Source organism: Podarcis tiliguerta (genome assembly GCF_965153285.1).
Source record: "Podarcis tiliguerta genome assembly, chromosome: 4".
NCBI lineage: Eukaryota > Metazoa > Chordata > Lepidosauria > Squamata > Lacertidae > Podarcis > Podarcis tiliguerta.
The window spans coordinates 80,218,585-80,239,509 of NC_139537.1; the positions used below are offsets into that span (position 1 = coordinate 80,218,585).

The 20,925-nt window shown below is 43.8% G+C and overlaps 1 protein-coding gene across 1 annotated transcript in view; it reads right to left on the reverse strand.

Moving 5' to 3' along the window:
* The window catches only part of ITGBL1 (integrin subunit beta like 1), a 137,426-nt gene extending 119,543 nt beyond the window's left edge, over positions 1 to 17,883 (reverse strand). The window contains exons 1-2 of the mRNA XM_083437925.1: positions 17,610 to 17,883; positions 14,645 to 14,856 (exon numbers count right to left, since the gene is read on the reverse strand). Coding sequence (XP_083294051.1) covers positions 14,645 to 14,856; positions 17,610 to 17,710 — 313 coding nt within the window. The 5' untranslated portion in view covers positions 17,711 to 17,883. The remainder of the gene's footprint in view (positions 1 to 14,644; positions 14,857 to 17,609) is intronic.
* Between the last annotated feature and the right edge of the window lie 3,042 nt (positions 17,884 to 20,925).

Here is a 20,925-nt window from a genome sequence, read left to right on the forward strand (position 1 = left end):
CAATTCATCTAAAATCCTGACAATACTATAGCTGTCAGCTTTTGCCTTCATCATGACTTCTACACTGAGATAAAGAACAGTTGCCATAGCTGAGATACATGAAGAAAGGGCTTTCTTCGTTGGAATGGGGACCATTGGCAGAATGGATCCCCTGCCCTGGCCGCAGCCCCCCACATAATCTATACCAGAAGATTAGGTGACCAACCAGAATAGAGTTGTCCCAGGAGGAGGAAAGGAAAAAGATGTCTGGATGCTTGAGGCTGGATATCATTCATTGCTTCTTGCTATGTTGTTGTTGTTGTTGTTTAGTCGTTTAGTCATGTCCGACTCTTCATGACCCCTTGGACCAGAGCACACCAGGCACTCCTGTCTTCCACTGCCTCCCGCAGTTTGGTCAAACTCATGCTGGTAGCTTCGAGAACACTGTCCAACCATCTCGTCCTCTGTCATCCCCTTCTTCTTATGCCCTCCATTTTTCCCCACATCAGGGTCTCTTCCAGGGAGTCTTCTCTTCTCATGAGGTGGCAAACGTATTGGAGCCTCAGCTTCAGGATCTGTCCTTCCAGTGAGCACTCAGGGCTGATTTCCTTAAGAATGGATACGTTTGATCTTCTTGCAGTCCATGGCACTCTCCAGCACCATAATTCAAAAGCATCAATTCTTCGGCGATCAGCCTTCTTTATGGTCCAGCTCTCACTTCCATACATCACTACTGGGAAAACCATAGCTTTTACTATACGGACCTTTGTTGGCAAGGTGATGTCTCTACTTTTTAAGATGCTGTCTAGGTTTGTCATTGCTTTTCTCCCAAGAAGCAGGCGTCTTTTAATTTCGTGACTGCTGTCACCCTCTGCAGTGATCATGGAGCCCAAGAAAGTAAAATATCTTAATGCCTCCATTTCTTCCCCTTCTATTTGCCAGGAGGTGATGGGACCAGTGGCCATGATCTTCGTTTTTTTGATGTTGAGCTTCAGACTATATTTTGCGCTATCCTCTTTCACCCTCAATAAAAGGTTCTTTAATTCCTCCTCACTTTCTGCCATCAAGGTTGTGTCATCTGCATATCTGAGGTTGTTGATATTTCTTCCGGCAATCTTAATTCCGGCTTCGGATTCATCCAGCCCAGCCTTTCGCATGATGAATTCTGCATATAAGTTAAATAAGCAGGGAGACAATATACAGCCTTGTCGTACTCCTTTCCCAATTTTGAACCAATCAGTTGTTCCATATGCAGTTCTAACTGTAGCTTCTTGTCCCACATAGAGATTTTTCAGGAGACAGATAAGGTGATCAGGCACTCCCATTTCTTTAAGAACTTGCCATAGTTTGCTGTGGTCGACACAGTCAAAGGCTTTTGCATAGTCAATGAAGCAGAAGTAGATGTCTTTCTGGAACTCTCTAGCTTTCTCCATAATCCAGCGCATGTTTGCAATTTGGTCTCTGGTTCCTCTGCCTCTTCTAAATCCAGCTTGCACTTCTGGGAGTTCTCGGTCCACAACTAATATCCAGTGCGAAATGGGTCCAGGATTATTGCCATAGTTTCCCTTGTCCATCAAGAAACAGATCATTTTAATATCATCTCCATTATTTGCTTTATCAGGCAACAGCACTCATAAGGTAAGAACACACCAACCTTAGGTAACTGAAAACTTTAATTGACTGACTGGCAGCCCTGCAGATTATTGTGCCAGAAAACTAGCTGCTGCCTGAGTAGCTTATCTCTCAGCTACAGGCGAGTGGACTTGGCATGTTACATGTACAAACTGCAGACACACACACACACAATAAATGCAGATCCAATGGAACTCGCTCTGCCCATCGCATGCTATCTTCCTTGTGGTGATCACACAGGGTCTCCAGATGTTTCACCATCTATTGATCCCTGTGCCACCACTTTATTTCTCGCTGCCACCACCCAGGCCCTACCTGGTACAGTACTAAGTCCAGTCCGGGTTAAATTGGAACATAAACTTCTGTTTATTTATTGCAGTTTAACAAGCATGTGGTTTCATAAACGGTATCGGTCCTTTACAATCATGGGTTGCCTACCCAGACCTATAACTTCCGCTACCTGCTCTCACTCACTAAACCACCTCTCAGATATTTACTTGTCTTCCTAGCCCCTAACTATTCCTGCCTCGGCTTATTTCGCTACACTAACTCAACCCACCCACAGACTCTATCCCAGTTCACTTCCACTCCAACCAATCACCCAACTCCCAACGAACTCCTCCCTTCGCCCCTCCCAGAACTGGTTTTATAGTCCCTCTGACTCCACCCCCTGGGTTCTGATTGGGTAACCTGTTTAACTATTTCACCTCCAGCACTCTCATATGTTAATGTCACATTCCTGTTTATAACTGCCCCCCTGGACTTTCTTTTTGCCCCATGAAGAATAGCACAAAAGCAGCTGCAGGGCAAGTATCCATTTTCCTCAACCATGGAGCAAACAGTTCCAAGGACAATTTAGACAGAGAATGTGATGGGGTTGGGGGAAGAGACAAAAATACCTGCCTTCATGGCCACAGCTCTAATCAGAACTGAGGAGTTTACAATTTTCTTTAAAAATGCAGAGGATCTGACCACAGGTATGACTGTGTCATATATTTTGGCCTATAAAACAGACAACATATGCTAATTGACTAACTGGGGTATGAACCAGTGTTTGAATTATTTTACCCCCATAACCTTCAGAATAGCAGCTAGGGAGTCTGTAAGAAAAGGGAGGCAACCTGCTACTACCAGTCCATCATTCAAGCATTGAAATGACAGATACTGCAAAAGTTAATTCATAAAAATGTAAATTATCTCTCTCTCTCTAGCTCTTCAGTTTCAGCAATCCTGTTTTGGAAGAAGCAGACTCAGCAGGTCCAGATAAAATCAAGGGCCACTCCAGTTGAGCACTGGTGATTATTTGTGCTTGCGATGAAATAAGGGCAGATATGCACAATCCTGCTTTCAATACGGTTTGTTCCTGCAAAGGTTTTGGGATAGACTTATTGCTTCATTTCCATTTGGTTCATGTCCCATAGCTTGCTGCGGAAATCTTGTACCTGTTCACACCACAAACATTCTAGTTTTGGTTTATTGCCTTAGGTTTGCTTTGCTACAATGGAGGCGGCAATAATGTTGTACACTGGGGAAGTATTGCAGAACAATTTATTGATTCAATATGCTGTGAACCGCTTTGAGATTTTTATTAAAAATATAAAGCGGTATAGAAATTTTTAAAATAAATAAATAAAGTAATAAAGCAGAATGATGTTTAAACGTTCTATCAAAGATCCAGTACTAAAGCACTATTATTGTGTCAGTGGAATGTTGCAGATTATACCATAAAAAAACCACCAGATTCCCCCACCAGTAATGTTCTCGTCATAGTATTTCTTTAAGTAGTAAAAGATGCAATATAGATCAACTTTACAGGCAGCAGTGAGCGTTTTGATGGGGTGGGCTGCTGCTGCCTACCGGGAGCGGGAGGGGGTAGTTAGGTTGGTGTAGTGCAAATGCATTGACAGAGCCAATCTGCTGCTCCTGCTGGTACGTTTGCACTGCACCGCCATCCCCACTCACCGCACAAAGGAGACTCGCTCACCTGTGGGAAGGCCAGGTAAACACCTCCACCTGACCATGCCATCTGCTACTATTTGCAGGTTTTTGCAAGCGACATATCTGCTGTCTAGTTTACGTTCTCAGTTTCTCTCCTCTTTCCTCATCTCGTGCTTCTTTCCTCCCATCTAGAAGCCTGCCTTCAGGCACATCTGGGAATACGGGCCACAAAAGCAACATTGCATTCAAACAATTACTGTCAATGGCTTTCTTGGAAGCCTTGCATTACTGTTCCAGAGACCCTGGGGACCACAATTCATTATTCAAAAGGTTAAAAATGTTTTATCGGATTCCATGGCAACAACTATGATTTATTTATTTTTATTCCAGAAACAGGCCTCCAAATTACATTTCTGACACCGCCCTATTTGGCATCCTATTTCGTTTACCAACCACTTAGAAAACGAAGCAAGCACAGCAATATTCCTCGCCACTTATGGTAGGACAGCAAATGTTATCATATTCCCCAGGGACATAAAACACAAGCAACTAAAGGAGGACCAAAGAAGGGAAAGCTAAGCTCATTTTTCTTTTTGTTTTGTTTTAAGAATGACTTTTTGTGTGCCTAGAATCAATGAACACATTAATATCAGCCCCCCTCAATTGATCAGATCAATGTTTCATATAAATACCTTTTTACAGACAGCATGCTCCTCCATAGTGGTGTTCTACCCATAGCTGTCGTGAAGCCAACATGCAAAGTACCTCAGGTTAAGTACTTAATACGTTCCGGAGGTCCGTTCTTAACCTGAAACGGTTCTTAAGCTGAAGCACCACTTTATCTAATGGGGCCTCCTGCTGCCACCGTGCTGCCAGAGCACGATTTCTGTTCTCATCCTGAAGCACAGTTGTTAACTCAAGGTACTATTTCTGGGTTATCTATAACCTGAAGCATATGTAACCTGAAGCGTATGTAACCTGAGGTACCACTGTATGGACTTTACTACCATGAGATATATTGATGGCCACCAACTCTGGGTGGCTTTAAAAGGGGATTAGGCAAAATCGTGGACATTTAAGGCTATTGCTGGCGACTACTTCTTCCGGCTATGTCCCACCTCCAGTATGAAAGGCAGTATTCCTCTAAATACCAGGTGCTGGGGAACACAAACAGGAGAGTGCTGTTGTGCAGGTGTCTTCCTTGTGGGTTTCGCATAAGCATCTGCTTGGCCATTGTGGGAAACAGGACACTGTACTAGATAAGCCTTTGATCTGATCTTGCAGGATTCTTATGTTCTTTGTTGAAATGCCTGAACATATACGGTGCAGTACATAATGTTCCTTGGGAAAGGAAAATGTACAAGTGCCGTGAGAGTTTCTTTATTAAGCCTTTGGGTGAAATCTAAATCTGGTTGTTGAGTTGGAATGAAATGGCTGAAATGTATAAGCCTATAAATAATATTAGCATTCTTTATGTGCCCCTGGGGAAGGGGCTCTTGGGCAGGCATCTCCCACCACTCCCCCTCACCCAGCCAGTCCCTGACATCAGGCCACTATCTGGAGAACAGAGTGCCCCCCCCCATGGCGAAACCAGCCTCATCATTTCAGTTTACATCACAAACTCTTTCGAACACCCTTCCTTGCTGCTTCTCAAAGAATTGAAATATTTGCTAGCTGGCAAATGTGTGAAAACTACTCCGGCAGGTGTTAAGGAAACCTAGAGTACAGGTTGCCGAAGCAAATGCTGTTCTAAGTTTATGTTCGTTATGAATGAGATGGTTATGTAAAGAATTTTTCACTTTGCAGATACGGCCTGTGGCCTGGCTGTGGTGTAACCATGGGTCTTCTGCAGTTGCAAAATGTAGTAACATATTTATTTATTTAAAACACACACACACACATATTCAGATTTGTAAATACTTCTCATAGGTTTGTGAATAGGCTCGGTTCTTGGATCTATTTTTAATTATATATCATTTTTGCCAACTTATATGTTACAGTGGTACCTCGGGTTACATACGCTTCAGGTTACAGACTCTGCTAACCCAGAAATATTACCTCGGGTTAAGAACTTTGCTTCGGGCATGTTAAGAACGGACCTCTGGAACGAATTAAGTACTTAACCCGAGGTATCACTGTAGTTTAATTATGCACAGGCCCAGATTGCATGCTGGGCTATGTAAGCTATGCTGTGCATAAAAGGTAAAGGGACCCCTGACCATTAGGTCCAGTCATGGCCGACTCTGGGGTTGTGGCACTCATCTCGCTTTATTGGCCGAAGGAGCCAGTGTACAGCTTCCGGGTCATGTGGCCAGCATGACTAACCCGCTTCTGGCGAACCAGAGCAGTGCACGGAAACGCCATTTACCTTCCCGCCAGAGCGGTACCTATTTATCTACTTGCACTTTGACATGCTTCCGAACTGCTAGGTTGGCAGGAATGCTGTGCATAGCTAAGTGTAAATGTGTAAGCGTTCAGAACCCCCCTGGAAAGATCACATCTGCTTTGCTCCTCCTCTAGTCTTACTGGTGACTAAGCCACGAGTTCCCTTACTGCTAACGTCCAAATTTGATTTCATAGATTGACTCATTCCATAAGAGAACCATAAGCTGTAGCCAAGATCTGTTCTTGGTTGACAGCGATGGTTTGTCTGTGGAAATTAAACCACAAGTCCTGATTTGAACAGAACTCTCAACTAAACCACGTCTCAGTTCTGGGTAATGAGGAAGAAGATGCAATTTTTTCCTATGAGTACCCTCATGCTTCCATGTTCCTGCCTAGGCAAGGTTATGTACAAACTAGACAACAGTATGAAGAAGCATTGCCTTTTGTCTGTCCTGGATCTCCCAACAGTGAACTTCATTGGATGATCCAAAGCTCTAGTATTATGAGGCAATGAGGGTTAATTTCTCCCCATCTGCTTTCTCCAGTTGAGAACTTCCTCTCACTGACGGACATCCTCCCACATTGCTATATCTCCATCCCCTAAGTGTGGAGGCATCAAAACTGGTCTGATGCAATGTGGATCACGGTGTGCCATCGACTCCAGGAAGTAGAGTGCCTGAACTACACCAGTCTAATGATATGTACAGCCGGGGGAAGACTTTGACTTTGACATCCAACTGCCAACTTCCATTATGAAGCTGTGACATAAACCAAAGCCACTCCTGAAAGCCCTGCTTAATTATGTACCAGATGCTACTACTGCTAATATCCAGAAGTCATCAGAATAGAGAGAGCTAGAGAGGAGAAGGTCTCTGACCCTACCTGTCACAGTTTATTTGAGCTGTTGGTGTGATTTAGCAAGACATATGGGCGGAAGGAGTCAGTCACATTACTCCGGATAGACAAACCTGAAGTGACAGCAGAATGGAAAACCACATCCCACTTTGTGACTCCTTTTCATTGTCAAAACATCTAAAGCACCAGATCTCATCTCCCTTCCCTCCCACCCAATACGTAACACAGAGTTTCGGGGAACAGACGTCCTCAGTTTACCCACTAGCTTCTGACACATCACTGACATAGGGCACAACGAAGCCACTTTTCTGTCAGCGTATCCCACAGAGCTACTGCAAAGGCCTTCAAGCACATAAACAGAAGCATTTGCATGACGCCTTTAACACATAATTGCTGCCATGAACGAGGGGTGTAGCCAGGGCTGGAGCAAGCAGGGAATGGGTAAGGAAGTACTCACAGGGTGATGGAGGATGGCGAGGGGATGGAGGCCAATGCCAGAGCATGAGGACCCATCAGAGCCAGAGGCGCCCCTGTCTCCAGAAACACACCAGGCTCTGAGGCAAAGGGAGCACTAGGAGAGGCAAAGGTTCACAGCCCAGCAAACTAGCTGGCCAGGTGTGAGAGGTCTGTGATTCCTCAGCTGGAGGAGGCTTGGAACAGGTGAGGGTCACCTGCCTCATCAAGCCCAGATGCTGCAATCAGCAGGCAAAGTACAAAAGGAAAGCGGAGCTGCGATGCTGTGTCTGCTCAACTGTATATGACAGCATAGTAACAATCTAGGCAGGTAGCAAATTCTACAATATGTACAAACCTTGTTTAAAGAATAAAAGATTCCCTAACTATTTTTAAGAGAGTAGAAGATCCGCTAACTATTTTTAAAGGCCTACAGAAATGTGGGCATTACAATTTTGCCATAAACCAAAACTAGAAGTGGAGAAAGGGTGGGGCGGATATACCTTTCCTTAAAGCAAAGCATAAGTCTGCTGAGTCCTGGGTTGTTCTATTGGAGCAAGGAGAGCTATGGGAAAGTCTGGGGTTTAAATAATAATCCTAGCTAATCCCTCCTAGTAGGGAAAGGAGGGGTTTAAGATGAGAGAACTCAAGAGTTCCTGCCCATTTCTCACCTTGCCCATCCTAAAGAGAAAAGGACTGAAAACTGGCCACCCTGTTTGCTTAATGAAAGGGTGAAAGACTTGTGATAGTGAGTGGATTAACTGAATCAGGCCATCTCCTCCTGCTGCTTTAGTCGTGTCCGACTCTTTATGACCCCATGGACCAGAGCACGTCAGGCACTCCTGTCTTCCACTGCTTCCCACAGTTTGGTCAAACTCATGCTGGTAGCTTTGAGAACGCTATCCAACCATCTCGGCTTCTGTCATCCCCTTCTCCTTGTGCCCTTCATCTTTCCCAACATCAGGGTCTTTTCCAGGGAGTCTTCGCTTCTCATGAGGTGGCCAAAGTATTGGAGCCTCAGCTTCACAATCTGTCCTTCCAATGAGCACTCAGGGCTGATTTCATTAAGAATGGATAGGTTTGATCTTCTTGCAGTCCATGGGACTCTCAAGAGTCTCCTCCAGCACCATAATTCAAAAGCATCAATTCTTTGGTGATCTGCCTTCTTTTATTGTCCAGCTCTCACTTCCATACTTCACTACTGGGAAAACCATAGCTTTAACTATACGGACCTTTGTCGGCAAGGTGATGTCTCTGCTTTTTAAGATGCTGTGTAGGTTGGTCATTGCTTTTGTCCTCCTGCTATTTGCCCTCAAATCACCTTACCATTGTGCGGATGGCTCCCATTAAGGAGTTGAGTATCCTGTACTTAGCAACTAAATTTGCATGGGTTAATCTTTAGGTCAGATGTGGGTGAACTCAGGATATGCCTGAGTGGCTTTCAGGAGACTAGAAGTTCCAGGGTTACCAAAGTTCATCTTGGAGGCCCTCCTGTCACTCTTACACTCATGCCACAATCTACAAAGGTAAACCATATCATAAGTTCAGATTCACACAGACCTCTTCACACATGCTGGATGCCTCATGCCAGAGTCATGTCATATATATATCATGTCATATATATATCAGACACACACACTTGGGAAATGGTACTTACAAGAATAAAAAAACATTTCTGCCTTTCTTTCCTCAAGACACGACTGCTGCAATCTGTTTTATTATCGACAGATACCCCTGCGTTTGAACTATAAGCCACCTTTTGGATTCATTTTCATTTAACCTTCCCAGGACCAGCATTAATCTCAAAGCAAAGATTAACTGAAAAGTCTTCATTAAACTGAACAGCACAATAAGAAACAAAATGAGACTGTTTCCACGTACTGTAATAAGAATGAAAAATAAGATGGCAGTTTATCCTCAGTCAACATTAATATCATGCCCAAAACAACTCTACCTATAGCAGATTTCCAAACATGATAGAAGCAAGGACTAATATACAGTATGACTCAAAACTGACGTTAACTGTCTGTGTATATCACCATAATAATTCTTGATCCCCACCTGTATCAACCCTTTTTGTTTTTGTCTCACCATAAGCATGAAGAATTTGTGACCCAGCAACCTGAATGCAGGTCACACTATTGTTTTTGCAGTCCTCAAAGTCATAAAACAAGGAGGTTTATTGATACACTGTTGGACCATCAAGCATGTCTGGTGGTCTCAAGTTGGTGAGGCTGCCTAGTAAGAATAGCAGGTTTTATATAGGATAATCTTACCTGCCACTATTCAGATATGGTATTTGGCATCTTAATGGCCCCACCTCCATGCTAATTCTTATGAGGGTGACTTGATCCCTTTATGGTAGGATGAAGCATTGCAGTTTGGGGAAAGCAGTTTAAAAGCAGTTGATCCAAATTCTTCTTCTCTCACTGAACTCAGTAATTATTATAGTGGAAAAGTCAGTATCGTTAAAACTTTAGGGAAGTTAAGCTTCAGAAAAAATACTGATACTTTCAGCTTCAGCTTATACAGAAAGTAGAAGCCATTGCAGCACACCAAGCAAAACAGTGAACATCAGCCTGATATTTTGCACACATATACACACCTCAGCAATATCTAACGGAGCAAGGGTTATGCAACTCTATTTGCTCTCACTGTCATCAAGCCTTAAGTGAACCTGTGATGTCATCATATCCATTATGTGATCCCTGATTGGCTGGGGTCATTCACGGTGAGATAACAGCAGCGTCAGCAACAAAAAAGGTCAATTCAGTGGCAGCAAACAGTTTCAAACATCCACAAGAAAATGTAGAATTACACTTGGTTTCCATTGTGTTTAGCACCCGTCAAAAGCAGCTTCCTTGAAAGCAGAACTCTTGCACCGAAAATCTTCTTGAGAGTGAAAATGCAGCACAGACCTAAGTCCGATGTGCATGACATTTTGGGTCCATGTATTCTATCCTAAGCAGCAGTGTTCTATGTGAGCACATTAAACATTTCTGTATGATGCAGTATGATAAAGGGGGCCAAGTAATAATTTCTCTTTTTAAAAAGCATTCACGTTATAGGGGTTTGTTATTATTGGACTTATAATTTTTAACAACCTTGCTGTTAAAATAAGTTGCTATTTCTTTTCCTATGAAATTTGCCAAGCACATTGCTGGAACGCATTTGTTACGAATGGCACTCTCTGTAACATTTGCTTTGACCTAATTGTGGTGTCTGGCCTGAAAAGTTGACACGTTACATGGAACCGGTACAAGTATTCAGTGAGGATGTGATGTGAAAAAGCCCCAGCGAACAGTCCCTAGTCGTTTGACAAATGAGAAGGTTGCAATTTTTCCTCTGTTCCCATGTTATTGAGCTATTTAAAAACTCTTAACCCTGACAACAGAATGTGAGCAATTAAAACAGACAGCTGAAAATACTAGCATTGTGATCATGCCTTACAACTGCTTCAATTCACATCAAGTTTGAGGCTCTTGTGCAGCTCAGACTTATGCATGTTTGCTCATACTGTGCCCTGGATTCAATCCAATTTACTCCCTGGTAAGCAAGTGGAGGATTGCAGCCCAAGCAGACACTATGTGCCAGAATCTAGTGTTAATGCACAGTGGGCACTAAAGAAGATTTACACAGAGAGGGTGGAATTAAATTAAAGATTAGTGTGACTAGGGCCTATTTCATGCAATGTATACATGGAATCGGTGTGTGCGTGCGTGCGCAGGGGGTGGTGCCCACAGCATTCAGCATGAATGATGAAGTCCACACACAGCATGTGGAGTGCACAAACTTCATGGCACTCAGTAGTTGGTTCAGCACCCAAAACTGCCATGGCCTTATCTACAGACTCCAGAAAAGGGAAATGCAGTGTAGTAAAGTTAGTGCTTGCTTAGAAGCTGTTCCTTGGTCAAGCAATGAGAGTGAGGCCTTGTGGGATACCAACAAGTCACAAGGACCATGGGAAATAAGTTTTGTCCCTTTAACCCCAGACCAGCAGGCTCCCAGGGTGTGAAAGGTTTATTATGGGAAAGGAAACCCCTGATTTAATGGAAGGTTTGACACCTAGGTCCGAAGTTATGTGCATTCCCTCAGTGATGTTATCTGCCTTGATTGCCTGGGAATGTGCATCTGCATAGGCTCCACGGAAAGGGAGGAAACCCCTTTGATTTAGGCTCTGGGTTCTTAATTGGCCCAGCTGCCAGAAGTTAGATTGATTAGCCCGCAAGCTGGTCATTGGAGAATTTAAAAATAATCAAGAGTTATGATTGGTTTTGGGGGTCCCGACGCCACGTGCAAATTGGGGATAAAAGATCTCGGGAATGGCTGGGAAGGCGCGCTCTGCAATCCGCAAATCGCCCGGCTGCTAAAGCTTCACCTAAGTAGCCGTCCTTTCGTCCTTTGTGATGGAGAATTGCTGAAACTATTGAACGCGGATCCCTGAAGGACTCTATTTTATCTGTGTCTTAGTCGTAAGTATGTAAGTCAGTTAGATTCTACAATGTTGTTGTTTTTCCTTGCTTGTAACTTATAAAAGATGTGCCTGCTTTTTAGCATGTTTCATTATGTTCTTTTAAAATAAATTTTAAAAAGGAAACCTTTTTGTTTCTGTGTGCCTTTCCGGGGGAAAAGCTAATTCCAAGCCTTACACTCTGGTCGTGCTCTACCGTAGAATTTCTGTCTGCAAGTCTGTGGATACAACTTGTGGAGTGATGGTAACCAGCAATAACGGGGCACAGCCTTCTCCCTGGGTTCTGGCTCTGGGTTCCCCTGGGTTCCTGTTTCTGTAAAACGTAAACGTGTCTGCCAGTCCTGCTCAAGAAACCTGGTCTGGCCGGAGAGCAAAGACAGGTGAGGGAGGGGCGAGCGGCTGGGAGCAGTTTACTACATGCAGTATTTAACCGTTCAGACCACAAACCAGAAAGACCCTTGGCAACCGGAAGAGGGTGTGAAATATGCTGACTGACTCCAGCTACAAAAGCTGAGGCTGCTGAAAAGGCCAGAGCCAATCTTGGCTGTAAGTCCTGGCAGGCCTTTCCCGACTAGTCCTGGAGGGAGGGGCCCTGACTGACTCCAGCTACAAAAGCTGAGGTGGCTGAATAGACTCTTGGGCTGGGGTATTGCTGGTGGGGGAGGGTTGCTGCTGTTATAAAAAATAAAATAAAAATTCCAAAAAGTAGTATCAATATCTTATTATTGTTTATGTGGAATTTGTTCAGTTTGATTGTGTACTTTTGATGCTTTATTTATTGTTTATGATTGCTTTCATTATGTTTGTAATTTTGTGTTTTTTCATGTTGTAAGCAGTCTTGAGCATGATTTTGGCTATGAAGAGGCAGAATACAAATCAGACTATATATATCTTTGCTCTCTCTCAGAACCTCTCTTTTGCACATCTTATGAAACCCATGTAACTAGCTAAGCTAGATCGACTTTTTGATTTCAAGCCTGCATGTGTGATTTTGTACCTTCCCTTTTCTTCTCCCTCCCCTTACCCCAAACAAGCCTCTCCTTTATACTTGGGCATTTGGTTTCGTTGTTTTAAAAGGGAAGCTATCACAAAAGGCTGCACAGTTGTTAGAGCTACCCCTTTGTGTTCTGAGGATATTTCACAAGATTTTGTTACGATCTCTTTCTACTGATTTTTGGAAAATAAATTCCAAAGCTCATCTCTTTGGTTTTTTGCTAGAACTGGGTTGAAGGGAGGTGTTCTTATAATAAAGCTGAGAAACTCCTCAAGCTGTGGGATAGACTATGTAGGGAGGGGAAACTTCCAGCTCACCGGCTATTTTTAGGCCTGCCAGGGTGTCCAGTTTGGCCTGCAAACCTTATCCACTCACTGGTGATGTCAGCTTATGGGCATGGACTCATTACACCCTGTTTCAAGCAGAAGGGTGGTCTTGATTGGCTGAGATGCATGAGAAAGTTGTCTGCAAAGAGCTGTCTTGCACACCCTGAACCTTCTCAGTTTCAAAAGGGAGGGAGGGGAAACATCCCTTTAGCAGTGCTTTGCTGCCTGCTACCAGTTTTGAAGTCCCAGCTTTGGGGCTTCAAAGTACCAACCCCCCCAATATCATTTGTGACATCAATTGATTGACAGGGTGGGTGGCCCTGCCCACCTGTCAAATATGGCCTATGTGATAGATCCTTATGAGGATCTAGCTCATGAAGCTGAAAAGTTCCCCCACCCCTGGTATGGGGTGTATTAAGATGTGCTTCCTGACTAGGGGCAGCCTATGGTAAGTCTTTTTTGGGGGGAACCCCTTATACAAAACACACCTTCCAACAGGAAAAGACTCCTTCATTCTTGGTCCCACATCCACCAATCTGCTTGATCTTATGCTCCAGCTTACAAAAAAGGAGTGCCAATTGACCAGAAGAAAAAGGCCTACCCTCTTCTCATGCTTTTGAAGGTGCAGAAATCAGCAAGCGAGGTATTTCTTCATGGCATATACAGTGGTGCCTCGCAAGATGAAATTAATTCGTTCTGCAAGTTTTTTCGTCTTGTGAATTTTTCGTCTTGCGAAGCACGGTTTCCCATAGGAAATGCATTGACGGTTTTAAGAAAAAGGTGCAAGACGTTTTCGTCTTGCGAAGCAAGCCCATAGGGAAATTCGTCTTGTGAGGCATTCGTCTTGCGAGGTACCACTGTAAATAAACATCAGTCTCCAACAAAAAGCTATTCATTTTTTGAATTTATAGTCCACCTCCCTCCAAGGAATTCAATGTTATCTACATGGTTCTCCAACCAGCCCTTAACCTCAGAACACCTTTCTCATCCAGTGAAATTCATGGTGAAATGTGAACATGGGTCTTACCAGTGCAAGTGTCTCACTCTAAACCAGCCTTCTGCAACTTGGTGCCTTTCATATTTTTGGTCTACAAATCCAATCAGCCTCGACCAGTATGGCCAATGGCCACAGATGATGGGAGTTGCATTCAAAAACAAATGGGGAACACCAAGTTGGAGAAGGCTGCTCTAACCACTACACCACACTAATTCACCAGCTAGACATGAACTGATGGAGTCTCACCTGGTCTCTAGCTATTTAGAAACTCAGATGAACCAGGATTCTTTTAATCAACCGGTCTTTATTACCTTAACCCTAAACATAGTGGGTCAACCAAAGTTCAATCATTGACCGTGCTAGCCATGTAACCATGCTCAACCAAAGTCATTATCGCCGAATGGCCACAACCAGCTCAGTTTTTCTGCCTTCACCCACCTACATGGAGAACCTCCAAGATTCCCACAACTCTCTACTCATACAGGAACCCGATAGTAAAGGCTTCCAGCCCCATCATTTGCCAGCGGCCACCAACAGTTCAGATGGCTACAGAGATGTAGTGACCACGTTTGAAGCATACTGTGAAGCTCTGTGAGCTGCTGAGACTTGCTTACCTGCACAAGTTTCTCCATCGTAGGTTTCGCACACCCACTCATGACATTCGCAGAGGGGCCCATAGTATTTGCCTGGCTCGGTCACTTGGCAGATGCAGACCCCACAGTCACACTGGCCTCTGCCACTGCAGAGTTTTCCACCAGGGATTCGACACCTGCGCTCTGACTCGGTCAGGGACAGTCGGCAAGGCGAGGTCCTTCCCCAACCATTCCTGCCGGGAATTAAGAAGACAACCAGTTGTAAAAAAAGGGGGGGAGAGAATCACACAAATGATGTAGAAACTTGTGCTGCTGGCTTGTACTCATTCGGCAATCAGCCCACAGATTATTTTGGAATTAAACTTGGTGGGGAACCAATTTCTGGGTTTTAAGAAAAACATTTATTTTGGGTTCTAAATAATAATGGGACTAAGTGGCTAGATATTAAAATCTGTTAATCCACACACTAACATTGACGTGTGGCTCGAAAATTCACACCAGTGTGGTAGATGTGCACTTTTTCTTGAAACAGAATCCAGTGCTATTTCAGCAATGCTTGCATTCAGGAACAACTTTGTTTCTGCATTTCGAATGAAGAAGAAAAACACTTTGCTAGACAGAATTTATTTATTGCATGTGCATGCTGGCCTTGCTCTAGGCACTTGGGAAAGGTTATCCTTAATTTGACCATGTAACAAACCTCTAAAGGTAAAGGGACCCCTGACCATTAGGTCCAGTTGTGGCTGACTGTGGGGTTGCGGCGCTTATCTCGCTTTATGGCTGAGGGAGCCGGTGTACAGCTTCCGGGTATGTGGCCAATATGACTAAGCCGCTTCTGGCGAACCAGAGCAGCGCACGGAAACGCCGTTTACCTTCCCGCCGGAGCAGTACCTATTTATCTACTTGCACTTTTGACTGCTAGGTTGGCAGGAGCAGGGACCGAGCAATGGGAGCTCACCCCGTCGCGGGGATTCGAACCACCGACCTTCTGATCGGCAAGTCCTAGGCTCTGTGGTTTAACCCACAGCACAACCCACGTCCCAACAATCCTCTAAGGAAGCATAAACTGAGACTGTCCCAAGATTACCCAAAGCGAGCATCGTAACCGAGTGGGGATTCATCCACAATCTTATTTTATAGTTGCCCGGCAGGTTCACACTCCCCAAGCCCTCCATGCAAAGGTAACACTGGCTACATGAAGAAAAGCTAGTGTGAATTAAGCTATTTGGGGGGAGTCAGCTGCTTTCTCTGTAATCCTGGAATACAGCAACAACAAGGAAATGGGTGCCGCCTTCCTGTGAGAGCAGCTTTGTTCTTGCCCCTATTCTTTCCTCCGGCATTTGTGTGCAAAATTGTACAGAAGGGTTGGGCAGCGTGAACTGTCCCTTGAGCAAATCACTATCAGCCACACACAACCTACACTTGAATTACTCTGTTTTCCCGCTCCATCCACAAATAGGAATAACAGTACCTTGCCTCTTGGGGGTGCTGTGAAGATGCAAAGAAGAGTTGGAAAGGCTGGTACTTGCACTGACTCATAGGAATGTGGTCTATATAACTGAATACCGAAGTAAACCTGAGAACCTAGCAAATACTTTCATGCAGGTTGCCCAGCAAGGTGTACTGTGTCATCTCTATTTTTGACAGTACATTAATGTTCTGGATGGGAAGCTGGTTTATCCCCCCCCCCCGAAAAAGGTACTGAATCATATTGAGGAGCTTATTATTTTAATTCATCCATCTTTGCCAACCTTCCCAATCATAATGCCCCCAAATTATTGCTGCTGGGATTCCACCCAATGGGTGACATGACCCATATATATGCCCCATCAGAATGTTAGTATTTACTTTATTCATTTGAAAAAATGTTAAAGCCACATTTCAGGCAGTTTACATAAAACTATAAAACTGTTTCAGTAATGTAACATGGCACACATTTCTTTCCTTGTTAGTTTCCTTTTAAACCTCCAGATATCAAATTGCATAGAATGATCAACACCTTGCGACCAGCCTAATACCAAATCTTTACTTGCTCAATTTTAAAGCAATAGCTCAACAGTATTTTATTTACTCGAGAAGGAAAGAAGAGCATCCAAATGAGACTCCTGGATTATTATTTTTTAAAGAAGTATGGCGTTAAATATTTTATTTATTATGGCAAAGCATAGAATCATAGAATTGTAGAGTTGGAAGGGACCCCAAGGGTCATCTAGTCCAACCCCCTGCGATGCAGGAATCCTTTGCCCAAGGTAAGGCTCGAACCCACAACCCTGAGATTAAGAGTCTCATGCTCTACCAACTAAGCTATCTAGAATGAAGTCCAAAGTGGAATGCAGCAGGGCTCAAATACAAGCTGACAAGTTGCAAATCCCAGGCAATGGAATTTGCAAGACTTTATACCCCTATTTCTATGCATCTTAATCTGAATTTATAGCCACTGTGGGAATTTATAGCCATTGTGCCTTTTTTCCTCCTTACTAGTTTTCCTAGGATACGAGCAGAATTAGTCCAGGATGCTAGATCTAGATTCCCGCAAAGCTGTTTTTACCAGGACCACGAATAGGGGTGATACTGTCGTGCTACAAATGAACAGAGTTTGACCAGCAAATATATGAAGCCCCCAAAAAACAAAGTCAGTAAATAGCAGGAAACTCTAACGTGTGCTCATCGGGATAATCTCAAAAGAGACAACACATTTTTGTCCAACCCATCTGATCTGGGATATCTTATGTATCATGCAATTCTGAAGTTCAAATGTGGGTGTCAAAACGCAAATTACAGCTACAGCTCTGCTTCTGCACTCAGATATGCTGTTGATCTTTTGCTCAAATTTTACAAAGAGTCGAGCGGCAGGTTGGAGGGGGGGGGAGGGAGGGGGAGGGAGAGAAATACCTCTTTAAGGCTTCTTCCTTGCAACTTGTTGCCTGGCCCCTAAAAGCTAATTGCTGGAAAAACAACAACAACAGAGCTTAAAATCCTAGCTTACCGCAGGGACAAGGAGAAACTTTGCGAAATAACAGGCAGCAGGACGAAGAGTGAAGACATGGATAGAAACGACACCAAGCTGAGAAGCCCCTGAGTATGCATGCTTACATCCCAGGGAAGCAATAAATGAAGAGTTCTCCAGCGGAGTCCGAAACACGGACAGACCCAGAAGGTTTGCAGAGTTCCGAGCTGGCCAGAACTGGCTCCTTCCTCCTGTGCTCCACCAAGTGCCTTTGATTAGCTGCCTGGAAGCTGAATTTGGGCAGCATTCTGGAAGGAAAGACCAGTGCCAAACCCCAAAGTTTACAGTCTAGGCAGGGAAGTAATTAGAAACAGTTGTACGGCCAGATGGTTTATTTTGACATAATAAAGTATCCTGTTCACAGTTTCGAGCAAACGGTCTTGTTCTCGAAAGAGAGGCACCCTAAGTATTTGGGGATAAAGTAAGCTTGAGTGAGCTTTGATTAATGGAAGTTTTTGAGATAATCACACCAAAAGTAACTGGGGAAAAATATTTGCTTGTCAGGCTTGGCAGAAAACGCTCACATTATTTTCCGACTGTATCCAAGAGTGTAATGTTAGAGTTCAGGTGAATGCTTTAAATTCTTCAGGCTGGCTAGAAAGAAACAGGTCTGTTCCCTTCCCCCCCCCTTCCTTATTAGTGTGCAAAAACTATGTTATAAGCAGAGCAGGAAGACTGTCAAGGTCATCAAACTGACAGCAACTCCACTGTCAAAACATTCATGCATCCACTCAAGGTTAAGGGAGTTAGGTAGGTTTTTCACATTATGCAGCAACAAACCCACTTGACTGGGAACTGTAGGCAGTGATGTTTCTAGGTATGGTGTGCTGATTTGCAAACGTGTGTTTGTTGCGTTCATGTTTTACATTTTTTCCAAGGAAGGGGTTGAACTGTAAAACAAAACAAAACAAATTTGAAGCGGAATGTGATCCAGATTGTGCATTTGCTGGCGTGGGAATGACTGTGAAACACTGAGGTCACTGTCAGATCAGGCAAGGCCAACAGCAAGTCAGAGCTGAGGAGCAAACCAGATCATATGCCAAATACAGGACTTGCCAAACTATCATTTGAGCAGGCAAACCATGCTTTAGAGTTGCCTATCTGCTCTAATTATCCATCCTCTCACTATTCATTTTCATTAGTTCAATTAAATTTCCACAGGGCAGCAGTCTCTCCAGGCAGAAAAATAGCTCCAACTTTGGCCTGTCAAGTCAGATATCACATTGAAACCATCATTAATTGAAGACGCTTTACAACAGCACTATGGTTAACATAAACAATGGTTTGCAAACCTACTTCAAAGTTTTGTTTTTAACGTCTGATCACAAACTATGGCCTACCAATTTAGACACCACACCAAAACATTATTAAAGTTACTCATTAATCATACTTTGTAATGGTGTCTGAATAAAGCCTAGCTCAGTTTGGACTTTGCAGCCTCAGATGCCAGCATTAGATAATCAAAATCTATTAATGCGACACCAAAACTGCATTGCCTTGAAGTATTAAGCAGTCTTTAAAAAATGCACCAGTCATTAAACAACAGCTGTCCATTACTAATATTATATGGCGGGTGAGAAAACATTACAGATGTTAGTCTTGGATCTGTTCCTCAGAGAACTGTAACACTTTCAGTATGTTTAAAAATAACTATATGCTGGATAGCAAACTTGGTGAACTCAGAGGGACAGCCTTTATAACCAGGATTATTGTTGTTGTTTAAAAAGTCCTGATCACTACCAATGGCCATTTTAGAACTCTTGTTAATAAGAACATGAAAAGAGCTTGCAGGATCAGGCCAGTAGTCCATGTAGTTCAGCATCCTGTTCTTACAGTGGCCAACCAGATGACTATGGAAAACTCAGAATTCAAGCACCAGAGCACTCTCCCCTCTGGTGGTTTCCAGAAACTGGTGAAACTGGTACTGCAGGAAGAAGTACTTTATCTTTTCCTGAACATTTGGCTTCATTGCATGTCAACAAGCTTTGGTGTTATGAGAGAGTGAGGCAAGGGATTATTTACAAGTCTCCCCAAACAGCAAAAACAAAGAGGTAAAGGGTAAAGGGACCCCTGACCATTAGGTTCAGTCATGGCCAACTCTGGGGTTGCGGCGCTCATCTCACTTTATTGGGCAAGGGAGCCGGTGTACATGGTCATGTGGCCAGCATGACTAAGCCGCTTCTGGCGAACCAGAGCAGCACACGGAAACGCCGTTTACCTTCCCGCCTGAGTGGTACCTATTTATCTACTTGCACTTTGATGTGCTTTCGAACTGCTAGGTTGGCAGGAGCAGGGAATGGGAGCTCACCCCGTCGCGGGGATTCGAACTGCTGACCTTCTGATCCTAGGCTCTGTGGTTTAACCCACAGCGCCACCCGCGTCCCCAAACAGCAAAAACAAAGAGGGGTACATGCAAAATCATTTTCTTCCACACAATGGCTCCACCCCCATCGTTCAGCCCGAAAACTGATGTCCAGCTCCGAGAGCCTTCTGGCGGTTCCCTCACTGTGAGAAGTGAGGTTACAGGGAACCAGGAAAAGGGCCTTCTTGGTGGTGGTGCCCACCTTGTGGAACGCCCTCCCATCAGATGTCAAGGAAATAAACAACTATCGTATCTGAAGGCAGCCCTGTTTAAGGAAGTTTTTAATGTTTGATATTTTACTGTGTTTTTAATATTCTGTTGGGAGCCACCCAGAGTGGCTGGGGAAACCCAGCCAGATGGGTGGGGTATAAATAAATAAATAAATAAATTTATTATTATTATTATTATTATTATTAGTTTATTGGGGAAGGACTGCAGCTCAGCAGTAGAGCATCTGCTATGCATGCAGGTCTCAGGTTCAATCTCTAGGGTGTTTGGGTGGAGCTTGGAAAGATTCCTTGATTGAAACTCTGGAGAACCACTGCCAGTCAGAGGAGACAAGACTGATCTCTAGAATGGATCAATGTTCTGACTCAGTATAAGACAGCTTCCTATGTTTCTATCTTATGAAGGGTTCAACTGGCATTCAGATTGTGGACAGACACAAGATAGGAGAGAACCATTGGGAATTGTCCCTTAGGATGCACTAACACAACAAACATTTCAGAGCTAAGCAACTCACATGATGAAAAAAATAAAGAGCTGAGCCAGCTTAGCCAAGCAGTTACTTTGGAATAATCTTTGCAGATTCACCAATTGCCTAACAGCAGTTTGATAACCCACAGGTGCTGTCTGGCTTTCTATTAATAAAATAAAACAAAACAAAATAAGAGCTGTGCATACTGAATTTAGTCCCAGAAGCAGTAAAGGATG